The 13,010-nt window shown below is 50.5% G+C and overlaps 1 protein-coding gene across 1 annotated transcript; it reads left to right on the forward strand.

The window, feature by feature from the left end:
- The first annotated feature begins 1,523 nt into the window (after positions 1-1,523).
- On the forward strand, positions 1,524-6,821 carry XAF1 (XIAP associated factor 1). The gene is made up of 7 exons (XM_054167010.1): positions 1,524-1,533; positions 1,634-1,887; positions 3,046-3,102; positions 3,808-4,060; positions 5,285-5,352; positions 5,590-5,907; positions 6,738-6,821. Exons 1-7 carry the CDS (start codon positions 1,524-1,526, stop codon positions 6,777-6,779), a joined length of 1,002 nt encoding a protein of 333 aa, XP_054022985.1. The 3' UTR covers positions 6,780-6,821.
- Positions 6,822-13,010: the final 6,189 nt, after the last annotated feature.

A 13,010-nucleotide genomic window follows, 5' to 3' on the forward strand; every position in this document is an offset into this window, starting at 1 on the left:
AATGTCCCTTCTCCTGTTGACAGGGGGAGAAGAGGGAGGACCCCAGGGCTTGAGGGGTGTGTGTTAGCTATTTGCAGTAGTCAGCACAAGTATTTTGTGCAGGTTTTCATGTTTCCAGGTCGCTGCTTTCCAGCTGATTTTCTGTGGAGAGCTTTCTTCCGCAGGGCTCTCCTGTGCTGCTTGTTCTCTTTTTGCCTAGGTTCAGGGTGGGTAAATTTTGCAGAATCATAGAATGGCTTAGGCTGGAAGGGACCTCAGAGATCATCTGCTCCAACCACCCCAGGGACACCTCCCAGCTTGAATCAGCTGCTCAAGGCCTCATCCAGCCTGACCTTGAACACCCCCAGGGAGGAGGCAGCCACAACCTCCCTGAGCAGCCTGGCCTTGAACACCCACAGAGAGCAGGCATCCACACCTCCCTGGGCAGCCTGTTCCAGAGTCTCACCACCCTCACACTGAAGAACTGCTTCCTAAGATCCAGTCTGAACCTCCTCTCCCTCAGCTTCAAACCATTCCCCCTTGTCCTGTCTCTACACACCCTCAGGAAAAGTCCCTCTGCAGCCTTCCTGTAGGATCCCTTCAGCTATTGGAAGGCAGTGCTGAGGTCCCCCCAGGAGTCTTCTCTTCCCCAGGCTGAACACCCCCAGCTCCCTCAGCCTGTGCTCATAGCAGAGGTGTTCCAGCCCTTGGATCATCTTTGTGGTGGAGGAATCAGTGCATGGATCATGCTGAAGGCTGCAGCTGCCTCAGTTTCCCCCCACAGCTGATGTTTCATTCTGTTGCTCTGTTTGCAGTTGAGTGATAGAATTTTATTTTTTCCAGGAAAATTTGGCATCTTTCATAGAATAGGAGGCTGGAAGGGGCCATAAGGATAGTGTAGCTTGGTGTGTCTTAAGTAGTAGCTAGGCCATTGGGCAAATTATATGAATGGAGACTCTGAAGCCCTGCAATTAAAAAAAGAGAGTCAAACTTAGAAAGGTTAAATATGAGCCTAGCCTCAATTTCACTTGGTTGCAAAGAAAACCCAATGCTTAGCCTTGCACAAAGCAAGCCTGAGCATTATGTTCTAAAAGGGTTGGGGGGATGCTGGGCAGCTGAGCCAACCTGACCAAAGAGATGTGCCTTCCCTCCTGCCCAGGGATACAAACTGCGTTGGAGGGAGAGGAGCAGGGTGGGGCTGGCTTTTCCTTCTGAGGTGGCTGTGCAAAGTGCAGAGAGGGGGGGCAGAGCCAGGCTCTGCTCAGTGATGTCCAAGGACAGGACAAGGGGCAGTGGGGGCAACCTGGAGCAGAGGAGGTTCCACAGGAACAGAAGGAAAAACTTTGGCGCTGTGAGGGTGACAGAGCTCTGGAGCAGGCTGCCCAGGGGGGTTGTGGAGTCTCCTGCTCTGGAGACATTCAAAACCAGCCTGGATGTGTTCCTGTGTGACCTGCTTTAAGTGATCCTGCTCTGGCAGTGGGGCTGGACTGGTCCCTTCCAATCCCCAAGATTCTGTGACAGACTGGTTGGGCATAGGTATGCCTATGGTAAGTGGTGAGCAATGTGTCAGTTGCTTCATTTATGTTGTGTCTTCCCCTTTCCACCAAGTATTAACTGTCTTGATCTTGACCTACTAAATTTTCCTGTGCCACAGTGTGTGTGGTAGGGTGGTGGAAAGTGAGCAGCAGTGTGGGTGCTCGGCTGCTGACCAGGGCTGACACAGGACAGCAGCTCATTGACTCTTCTCTCTTTGCCATTTGTGTGCTTGGTAGTAAACGAGATGTGGCTGCTACCAATTTCTCCCTCCATGAGGCCCACTGCTTGAGATTTCTTGCTCTCTGCCCAGAGTGTGATGAGCCAATTGCCTATAAGGATATGGCAGACCATCAAGCAGAGGCACACAAGCAGGTGAGTGGTGCTACACAAACAGCAAAAAGCTCTGTCAGCTCTGAAGTGGCACATTGGTGGGTCTGTGCTCTATAGTAATTAGGTTTGAAGTTCTCTAGTTGTTGGGCTAGAAAAGCTGCAAGAGCCTGGTGTGACCCTTCAGGCCTGGTTACAGCAGCTTTTGATCCTACTGCACACTCAGCTTGAGAGAATAAAAGGTCCACTGTGGTGTCCTCAGCAGATCAGGCATGGATGTATGCTGCTGGTGCTTGTGAACTGGCCAGAGCATGCAATTGAAATGATTTGATTAGAGGAAGACAGACAGAACCTGATCTGACAGCAGCCTTGCTTGTACCTTCACAGAAAGAGAGACTGGCCATTGGAATGCTCTGCCCAGGGGGGTGGTGGAGTCACCATCACTGGAGGTGTTCAGGAGGAGCCTGGATGAGGCACTTGGTGCCATGGTTTAGTTGATCAGATGGTGCTGGGTGATAGGTTGGACTCGATGATCTCAAAGGTCTTTTCCAACCTATTCTATTCTATTCTATTCTATTCTATTCTATTCTATTCTATTCTATTCTATTCTATTCTATTCTACAAAGGGTGGCATCAATGCACTTATTTTAGGCACCCCTGAACTGGCAGAATAAATTTATCAGCTCTTCACACAGTGAGCACTTTCAGCATGGCATGAAGAGGCTGGAGGCACTGAGTTGGAGCCTGAACACACAGCCATGGCTTTTTATTCTGCCTTACTGGGTTTATTGCTTTAGCAATTCCACTGATTTCAGGGACTTAACAGAACCCAGAAAGCTAACTCCTGTGTTTTCAGAGGGGCCATTAACATCCAGACCAGCTGAATACCAGACCTACACTTTTAAGTTAAGAATGTGCTCTTTATTTCACATCACACTTTGCCATTCCCATGGGCCCCTTTGACAACTGGATCCTCACACAGACTTGACAGCTTCCTGCAGAATCATCAGACATCTGTTTTCCTCACAGTCTTATCAACACAGCTCAGGCCTGACAGAGAAACAAAAACTCACCAGCAGCTTGTTTGCTGATTGGGATTTAAATGGCAGGAAGCTCCTCTCAGAAGCTTGCAGTTCCATTGACATATGAAAGCCTTAACCAACTTTTGTGGTCCCCACCAACTGCTGGGTGTTTTGCTTGCAGGTCACATGTCAGCTTTGTCACCAAAGTGTGCAGCAGTACCAGCTGGAGCATCATGAGGTACGTATGGAGTGCAGAACTTCCTACCTTGGAGGCTGACTCCTTTGACCAGCCAGGTCCAAGGGAAGTCATTCTGCCCCTCTACTGAGCACTGGTTAGGCCACACCTTGAGTCCTGTGTCCAGTTCTGGGCTCCTCAGTTTAGGAAAGACATTGAGACTCTTGAATGTGTCCAGAGAAGGGCAAGGAGGCTGGGGAGGGGTCTGGAGCACAGCCCTGGGAGGAGAGGCTGAGGGAGCTGGGGTTGCTTAGCCTGGAGAAGAGGAGGCTCAGGGGAGACCTTACTGCTCTCCACAACTCCTTGAAGGGAGGTTGTATCCAGGTGGGGTTGGTCTCTTCTCTCAGGCAACCAGCACCAGAACAAGAGGACACAGTCTCAAGCTGTGCCAGGGGAGGTTTAGGCTGGAGGTAAGAAGAAAGTTCTTCCCAGAAAGAGAGATTGGCCATTGGAATGTGCTGCCCAGGGAGGTGGTGGAGTCCCCATCCCTGGAGGTGTTGAAAAAAGGCTTGGATGTGGCACTTGGAGCCATGGTGTAGTTGTCAGGAGGTGTTGGGTGATAGTTAGTAGGTTGGACTTGATGATCTGTGAGGTCTTTTCCAGCCTGGTTGATTCTATGCTTCTCCAGCAGTCACTCATTGCTCTCACCCAATGCCTTCTTCCAGCATTGGTAGCAAACTTGCAGTGATTTCCTGTGTTCCTGTGCAGACCAAGGAATGCCTCAAACGAGCAGTGAGGTGCAGAATCTGTGAGCTGGAGCTGCCCTTCGACAGGCTGGAGGAGCACCTGGACTCCTGTGCCAGCCGCACGGAGTGCTGCAGGGCCTGTAACAAGTACATCATGTACAGAGAGCACAGCAAGCACAGAGAGGCTTGTCCAAACACTGACCTCCCCTATCAGGGGGATGTGAACCTTCAAGCCAGGGGAGCATCCACCAAGGCAACATTTATTGACTCCACTGGTAAGCAAAATTCCTTCTCATGCACTGGGTCAGCCAGTTTGGGAAAGATGTTGAGATGCTGGAATGTGTCCAGAGAAGGGCAAGGAGGCTGGGGAGGGGTCTGGAGCACAGCCCTGTGAGGAGAGGCTGAGGGAGCTGGGGTTGCTCAGCCTGGAGAAGAGGAGGCTCAGGGGAGACCTTCTTGCTCTCTCCAACTGCCTGAAGGGAGGTTGTAGCCAGGTGGGGGTTGGTCTCTTCTCCCAGGCAAGCAGCACCAGAACAAGAGGACACAGTCTCAAGCTGTGCCAGGGGAGGTTTAGGCTGGAGGTGAGGAGAAAGTTCTTCCCAGAAAGAGAGATTGGCCATTGGAATGTGCTGCCCAGGGAGGTGGTGGAGTCACCATCACTGGAAGCATTTAGGAAGAGCCTGGATGAGGCACTTGGTGCCATGGTTTAGTTGATTAGATGGCGTTGGGTGATAGGTTGGACTGGATGATCTCAAAGGTCATTTCCAACCTGGTTAATTCTATTCTATTCTCACCCTGTTAATTCTCAGTGAAAATTCTCCTGCTTTCTCTACAGTTCTCAGTGAGCCAGGCTGGAGGGGATTGTTGTTTAACCAGCTGCAGTGTTGCTTTCTATTACACTGGTTATTGTAAAGCTAGGGGTGGGTGCACTGACCAGTAGCTCCTTGCCCCTGTGCTTTTCTGCCTCCCTTATGTCCTGGAAGTGAAATTCTCTCTGTCAGAAAATAAGCAGAACTTCCTCTTCCTATTTGTCACACAGCAGAAAATATAATGCAGCATTTCCTTCTGCTTCATACAGCAATGTATGCCTTCATTTCTTGCAGGTCTTGAAGCTTTGTTTGGCCCAGGGTGTTGGACAGCATATAGCAAAGCAAACAAACAAAGAAATATCATGACCCCTGTCAATGATTCTAGAAAGTAACAGGCATCAGTAGGTACAGTGGTTGGCAAAACAAACTGCTGGGAGCAAGGATTAGCTAGGATAGGCTAGGAGTGAAGCATCATGAGCCACAAAACATGGGGCTGAATTGGAAGGGTGGTGGATTGGTTTTGATTGGTGGCAAAAGCTAAGTGTCATCACAGCTGTAATTCCTTCCTGGCCAGTGGAATCAGAGTTGTGTGCTCCTCCAGAGCCAGTGACCCTCAGTGGATCTGAGCTGCCTGTCCCTAGCTGGCTGCTGTCAGCACTGGGTTAATCTCCATTTCTTTTCCTTCTGAAGGCACTGGTGGCAGTCTCTGTCAGAAGTGCAATAAGGCATTTCCAGATGACCAGTACTCCCAGCACCTGGTAAGCACCTCTGAAAGGGAACAAAAGCCTGGTCTGTGCTTAGTGTCTCTGAAAAGCTGCACTCTAGGGAAGGAAGAGCAGCGTGTCTTGCATCTTCAGACAATGGTTTGATGCCACAGTGCGTTCAGCTGAAGCATTATTGTGAGGGGTCTGCTGTCCCTCCCCATGACTCCTGTTTGTTGCACACTAGGGTGCAGTGCCAATCTTCACCCCGTTGTGCATGTTCTCTTCTAACAGGATAAATGCAGTGCAGCCCAGAAGCTGACAGAAGTTGCTGGGGACCAGGCAACTTCAAAACTCAGCAGTGATCCACCAAAGCCTCCCTCTTCCTCCCCTAAGAATGCAACGGTGTGGAAGGATGTCCGTCCCAAAACGAAACAAAGGGACCAGCCAGTCGCCTGCAAAACCTTGCTTAAACCCCTAGAGAGCAAAGGGATTGGCTTTCCCATTCCCACATCACCTCAAGCTCTTGAAGACATCCAGTCTTTTGACATGCTGAAGACCTGTGCCCATTGCAACATTCTTCTGCCACTTCCAACCCTTCAGAAACACGAGGTGAGAAGTGACACGTTGGACCTGGCCTCCTACATGCAAAGGGCCCTGCCTGCAGGGTCAGTAGTTTGCTCTGCACCACCTGGGGTCCCATTTCTGGATTCCACAGCTTGAAATGCTGGCCATAGGTCCATTCTCTCTGTAAAGCATGGAATTTATTCATTCCATTGACTGTTCATGCTGACATCTACTCAAATAGGATCCATTGCCTATAGTGTGCTGAGTAAGATCAGTAGAACTCCCTGAAGGGAGGTTGTAGCCAGGTGGGGGTTGGTCTCTTCTCCCAGGCAAGCAGCACCAGAGCAAGAGGACAAAGTCTCAAGCTGTGCCAGGGGAGGTTTAGGCTGGAGGTGAGGAAGGAATTCTTCCCAGAAAGAGTAATTGGCCATTGGAATGTGCTGCCCAGGGAGGTGGTGGAGTCACCATCCCTAGAGGTGTTTAGGAAGAGACTGGATGAGGCACTTGGTGCCATGGTTTAGTTGATTAGGAGGTGTTAGGTGATAAGCTGGACTGGATGATCTCAAAGGTCTTTTCCAACCTGGTCTGGTCTGGTCTATTCTATTCTATTCTATTCTCCCAGAACCACGACTGCAGCTGCTGATTTCAAGCTCAAACCCTGGAAAATCTTCAGCAACTGTCTTGATTTGCTGAGTGAGGGCTGATATTGTTCCTGCTAAACAAATAGAATGATTAAATTTCAGCTGCATCAGAGACAGAGCTCTGGATGACTTTCTATCACAACAAACAGGCCCAGTTGCCTCCCTGCTGAATACCAGTGCCTGGAGAATAGGATGTTTGGGTTCCTTGATGTGACTGTTGCTTATTTTTTCTAGATCAAATGTCTACGTTTGACATCCTTGAAAATGCTAGGATGAGCCAAACACCAAGCCCTGGAGAGAAAGGTAATGCACAGGATTCCAGCCATTTAGAACAACATGAATCACTGAGGGTTGTTCTGCACTGGGTTAATAGGGCACAATGAGACATTTTGCTCTAGAAGAGCTAATACGCAGCTATCACAAAGCTCTTTAGATTCCAGCACGTGGTGGGTTCCCCTCAGGTTGCCTTAAACAAGCACTGCTTCAGAGCCAATAAGCTTTCACTCTCTTGACTCAGACTAACACCTGTTGTGCCTCTCAGGCAGGGCAGTACCTTCCCTACCTTCAGCAGGGATCTGCACAGGAGTTCACAGAACATGTGTATGCTTCAACACCAAATGGAGACTGAAAAAGAATAGTTTCAGAAGCCAGGAAATCAAATGGATTGTTTCTCTCTATTAAAATTTGCTCATTCAGGACACTGATGTAATTATGCCAGACAATAGCTGCAGGTGAGCTGCAGGTCTCTCTCCTCACCCTGTCCCAGAGAGGCTGTGAATCTCAACTCTTCTCTCTTTGCTAACATCTCCTTCTCAGTGCCTAAGCTGTATAATTTCCCCTCAGTCCTCTTAATTAAGTGAAACTGAAAGCAATTGTTCTCAATCTGTCCTTTCTCTGCTTTGCTCAGTAAATGAGGTATTACTCCTCCCTGCAAAACTTGCCTCTCCTAGTAAATTAAAGAGAGGACGGCACCAAAGTGAGAAATAAAGGGTTTGTGTAGTTTTGAATTACAGGACTCCAGTCTGGAAATAAAAGTAAGTGCATGGTAATTACCCAGATTATTTGACTTGCTCTGTGGGTTTGTTGTATTGTTCAATAGAGTGATGACACAGAAAGGCTGCAAAACTGAGACTTTTAAACCACTCATAACTGAGCTCTGTTTGTTTTGCAGAAGGCTTTCTCCAGCACTCATGATTAGATCTGGAAATGGAGGCACGTTTCTCAGAACGAAGCTTCTCAGCTCAGCTTTAACAAAAGGCCACTGGAAGTGTGGTAGCTTTATTGACAAATAAAAGTGACTTGCTCCTCTGGACAAACAACCAAGAGTGTCTCAGGTTTTTATCCCTTGTCAAGAGAGGCATTTAAAAGGTTTCACCAGAAAACTGCAGAAGTGATGGGGGCTCAAGAGCTGTTGTCATTTCAAATATTTATGTGTAAGCTCGCCTTAGGAATGTTCTCTGTCCACCCACAGCTTATTTGAAAGTGTTTGTTCTGAGGGAGAGAAGGAAATAAGGAATCCAGAATTCTTTGCCATGTTGAGTGAGCACCACCAGTTCCCCTTGCCCTCGTTGCAAGCTGAGACCTTAGTGTTTTTCAGGGCATGGCCCAGTGAAGTGAAAAAACATCAGATCCTGCTCTCCTTCACTTCAGTGAAGAGCAAAGCTAGGGCCAGCACAAACATCTTAGTCTTGGGAGAGAGCAGGCACATCCAAGGGTAACTGAGGGTGTTCATCTTCTGATACACAGATGGAAAATGAGAGAGCCCAGTGGTGGGAGAGTTAAACGTGACGAGTCAGTGGCTGTCAGTGTCTGTGAGCATTTGTGAAGCAGCCTTTCCTGCCTGACGTCTCACATCAGTAACACTAAAACACATTAGCAGTTTTACTGCTAGGTGCTATTTTCCCCTCATCCACCTCTATCACTGTGCAAGCCTGGAAGCTGCTGGCTGAACCCAGCACACATCTGCTGTGACCTATAATTTGAGTAACATCTTACTCCTCAGATCCAAACTTGTTACCAGCATCAGGAGCACACATGGGATGGGGAGGCAGGCAGAGTTCACAAACTCTCTCAGTGAATGAGCAACGGCCCAGGCTCATTTATGTGTGTTCTGGGCTTATCTATAAGGGCAAGACTGAGCTGAAATGCACCAAGGGATGGTCCAAGAGCAGATCCTTCCAGTCTTGTAAGCACTGGGCCGGTGCCAGTGTTGTGAGCGGCCAACGGCTGGGCATGTGTCTTGACAAGCGTTAGCCACTTCTGAGGCCCCTTAACAAAGCTGAGAGCAGAGCGCAGGGGCAGCTTTGTCCTCGCAGCCCTTTCTGGGCTGGGAGCCGTCCTGGCAGGTTCACAGGGCAGCGTTTCCACTCCGCTGAGGAGCCGCGGGGCCGGGTTCCAAAGCAGTGCTGCAGTGTCACCCTGCGGGTGTTGGAGGCACCGGCCTGAGCCGGACCCGGGCACGGCCGAGCCTTGGGCTCCTGAGGGAGAAGAAAGGGCACCGGGTGGCACCTGCAGGCTGCCCAGCAGGCCGTGGGTAATCGGTGCCGCGAGGCTCCTTCCCTCCAGTAATCAACCCCCTGAGGCTGCCAGCTGCGCGGGGGGCACCGGCACCCGCACACAGCCCAGCAGCCCAAGGGGCTGGAGCGCCCTGAGGCACGCTGTGGGCTGCAAGCCGGAGAGCCTGCTGCCAGGGCTTTGACTCGGCGAGGGGAGAGCTGCAGAAAATAGAAGCCAGAAGGAAACACCTCTGGAGGAGCCTGACAATGCCTGGAAACAATCCGGCTCCTTCCTCCTTGCAGGGTGAGGAAAAGGCTGTTAGAGCTGCGCTGGTGTCGCCCTGCCCCTGGCGGGGCTGTGCTCGCCCTGCCCAGCATGGTGCCCTCTCTTCCCCAGTCCTGTGAGCAACTGGGGCCAAAGCAAGGCTGCTGATGTTTGCAACACAGCACCCTGGGGCCAAAGCAGTGCTGCAGTGTCACCCTGCGGGTGTTGGAGGCACCGGCCTGAGCCGGACCCGGGCACGGCCGAGCCTTGGGCTCCTGAGGGAGAAGAAAGGGCACCGAGTGGCACCTGCAGGCTGCCCAGCAGGCCGTGGGTAATCGGTGCCGCGAGGCTCCTTCCCTCCAGTAATCAACCCCCTGAGGCTGCCAGCTGTGCCCAGCCCTGTGAGGAGCCTGGGGCCAACGCAAGACTACTGATGTGTGCAGCACGACATCCTGGGGTCAAAGCAAGGCTGCTCATGTTTGCAGCATGACCTCTTTCTACGCTGCTGAGCTCCAGAGGGAGGGTGAGGGATGCTGGTCACTTGCAGAGACAAAGACTTCATGCAGATCAGACAAAGGACTTCACGTACTGCGGGTTTGAGGGCCCATATGCGCATGTGGGTAGCCTAGCCCGAAATTAAGCTTCCTTTCTCTTTCCTCGGACTCAAAATTCCACACGTTTGTAATCCAGTTCGACGTAGAGGTGGAAGTAGTTTTGGTCGCTAGATGACAATAAAGGCTCAATGTAAATTTCCCTGGGCCAAAGGAAAGTTTCTGAGCGCTTTGCCTGGATTTGGCCTGGGAGAAATGGCTGGAAGGTACTAGAGAAACCGGGAAAGCACGTGTGGAAAAGCCAGGAAAGCCGATGTGGAGAGACCAGGAAAATGAGTGTGCAGTCCTGCTGGTGGGTGAGTGGAATTTCCTTTATTATTGTCTGTTTCTTTAAAAAAAAGAGAAAAAAAAAAGTTGGAAGTAGTTCTTCAGTACAAGGGAGGTGAGGCTCTGGAACAGGCTGCCCAGAGAGGCTGTGGCTGCCTCCTCCTGGGGGGTGTTCAAAGCCAGGCTGGATGAGACCATGAGCAGCTGAGTCTAGTTGAGAGGTGTCCCTGCCTGTGGCAGGGAGGTTGGAGTAGATGAGCTGTGAGGTCCCTTCCAGCCTGAGCCATTCAAGGATTCTGATTATGGGATTATAAGGATAATTGTGAGTCAGAAAAGGCTGCTCAGCCTCACCAGGACAGGCACTTGAGTACGGCATCATACACCTGAGCTGCTGTTTTAAACACCCTGGGATCTCAGTGTTTTGCCCAGAAGCTTAAGGTCCATGTTTATTCTTCAGCAGTGGCAGGAGGCAATCCATTCCTCTATGATTATCCTTCCCCGATAAAAGCTTACCTCCATGCCTCTCCACAAGTTTCTTTTTCTTGAAACAAACTTTTGTCATAGTGAAATCTTTAATGCAAACCTGTGAGACACCTGAGTGAAAGAAGCACAGCTTGGGGCTGCCCATTTCCTAGGTGCTGCGTGCCGGTGGCCTCTCCTCCACAGCACTGGTTTGGCCACACCTTGAATCCTGTGTCCACTTCTGGGCTCCTCAATTTAAGAAGGACATTGAGACACTTGAAGGTGTCCAGAGAAGGGCAACAAGACTGGGGAGGGGTCTGGAGCACAGCCCTGTGAGGAGAGGCTGAGGGAGCTGGGGGTGTTAAGCCTGGAGAAGTTAGGAAGAAGTTCTTCACAGAAAGAGTGATTGGCCAGTGGGATGTGCTGCCCAGGGAGGTGGTGGAGTCACCATCAGTGGAGGTGTTTAGGAGGAGCCTGGATGAGGCACTTGGTGCCATGGTTTAGTTGATTAGATGGTGCTGGGTGATAGGTTGGACTTGATGATCTCAAAGGTCTTTTCCACCCTGGTCTGGTCGTTTCCATTCTATTCAAAGAAGAGGAGGCTCAGGGAAGACCTTATTGCTCTCCACAACTCCCTGAAGGGAGGTTGTAGCCAGGTGAGGGTTGGTCTCTTCTCTCAGGCAAGCAGCATCAGAACAAGAGGATACAGTCTCAAGCTGTGCCAGGAGAGGTTTAGGCTGGAGGTGAGGAGAAAGTTCTTCCCAGAAAGAGTTGTTGGCCACTGGAATGTGCTGCCCAGGGAGGTGGTGGAGTCACCATCCCTGGAGGTGTTCAAAAAAGGCTTGGATGTGGCACTTGGAGCCATGGTTTAGTTAGTCATGAGTCGTTGGGTGACAGGTTGGACTTGATGACCTCTGAGGTCTTTTCCAACCTTACTGATTCTATGATTCATTTTGCTTAAAGGTTAAAATCAGGAGGAGGTTTGTGTGTACAGAAAAAAATATTGCCAAGCCAGCTGGCATCCCCTGCTCCCATGCACTGTTCTGAGTTGAAGGCAGTGTTATGGGAAGCAGAAGGAACTAAATGAAGACATTAAACTGACAATATACCCTGCAGTGAGATGATGGGGAGAAGCTGAATGATCTATTTTTGGGCCCCCTTTTTTTGGAGACATCTCAGAAGCAGCATCACAGGCAGGAAGGGCAAAATCCCAGCAGCATTCTCCTCCTCTTGTGGAATTTCACAATCCTCAGTGCCAGGGATGTGTTGCAAGAGGTGGCAGCCCAGTGCTGCTTGCTGGCAGGTGCAGGGCTCAGCCAGGTTCACAGGTGCCTGCAGCTCTGTGGGGCTGGTCCTGGCTGGGCTCCAGGGTGTCCTGCAGAGATGGGGATGTATAGAAGGGATGAGAGGGGAGCATGTGCTGCTTTGGTGTTGCTGGAGAGAGGGGGTTTGTGGTGAGCAGGTCTGAGTTATGTCTGGGAGGGGGGGGTTGGTGTTGCTAGCAGAGAGCAGGCTGGAAGCTTTCAGACAGGGAAAATGAAATGCAGTCTTAGGGGCTAGATGACCTCTGTTATCTCTTTCTCTGCCTCTCTTTCTATGATCTGTGCTATCAGAGATTTATTACCATGGCTGTGTGAGCTGAAAAGTCACAGATTCAGCTGCTTGAACCATCCCTGAAGCTAGAGACAGCAGTGGTAGTTTGACTGCTGGTGCCTGTGGTTGCACCTCCTTTTAACCTCAGTGCACTTCTGGGCATCTCTGTGCTGTGCATCCAGAACAGTGGTGTGGTGACAGGTCTGTACATGAGCACTGTGTGGAAATGAGGTTATAAGGATGGCAGTGAAGTACTGCAACTGGCATCAATTCCATCCAGCCCCCTAGCAAGCTGTGATGGGGGAGGGCAGGAGCAAATAGAGGCTGCTGAGAGACTAGGCTGGGTGCTGCAGTTAGCATGAGCAATCTGAATCAGCTTTCACTATTTTCATGCCTGTGCCACAAATATGAGTGGGCTAAGATAGGTAGGTATCTCCTTGCAGCAATGGCAAACCTTTCAGAGGCAGCAGAGGAGGAAATTCATCCCTGGGCTATGGAAGTCAGCATCCTGCAAGCACGTGAGACCCCAGCAAGCTGCGTGTCCAAGCTGCTGTCACGACAAGGTTCATGCCAGCTGGTGCTGCCTGGGCATCTCTCTGCTCTTCTCTGTCTTCCAACAGAAAAGGAACATTTCTTTTTCTTCCCATGAAATGGATGCTGCTACTCCCACAGGCCTGCACAAGATATCAAAAGCTGCACCGGAGGCAGTGCTAGGAAATGAGATTTTATGCTTTGTGTTACTCAGAGATCACAGAGTGGGAGGACAGGGTTCTAACATCATAAACTGCTGTATCAGATTTTGTCTGGGGCACAG

This window comes from Dryobates pubescens, chromosome 13 (assembly GCF_014839835.1).
Source record: "Dryobates pubescens isolate bDryPub1 chromosome 13, bDryPub1.pri, whole genome shotgun sequence".
Taxonomy (NCBI): Eukaryota; Metazoa; Chordata; class Aves; order Piciformes; family Picidae; genus Dryobates; species Dryobates pubescens.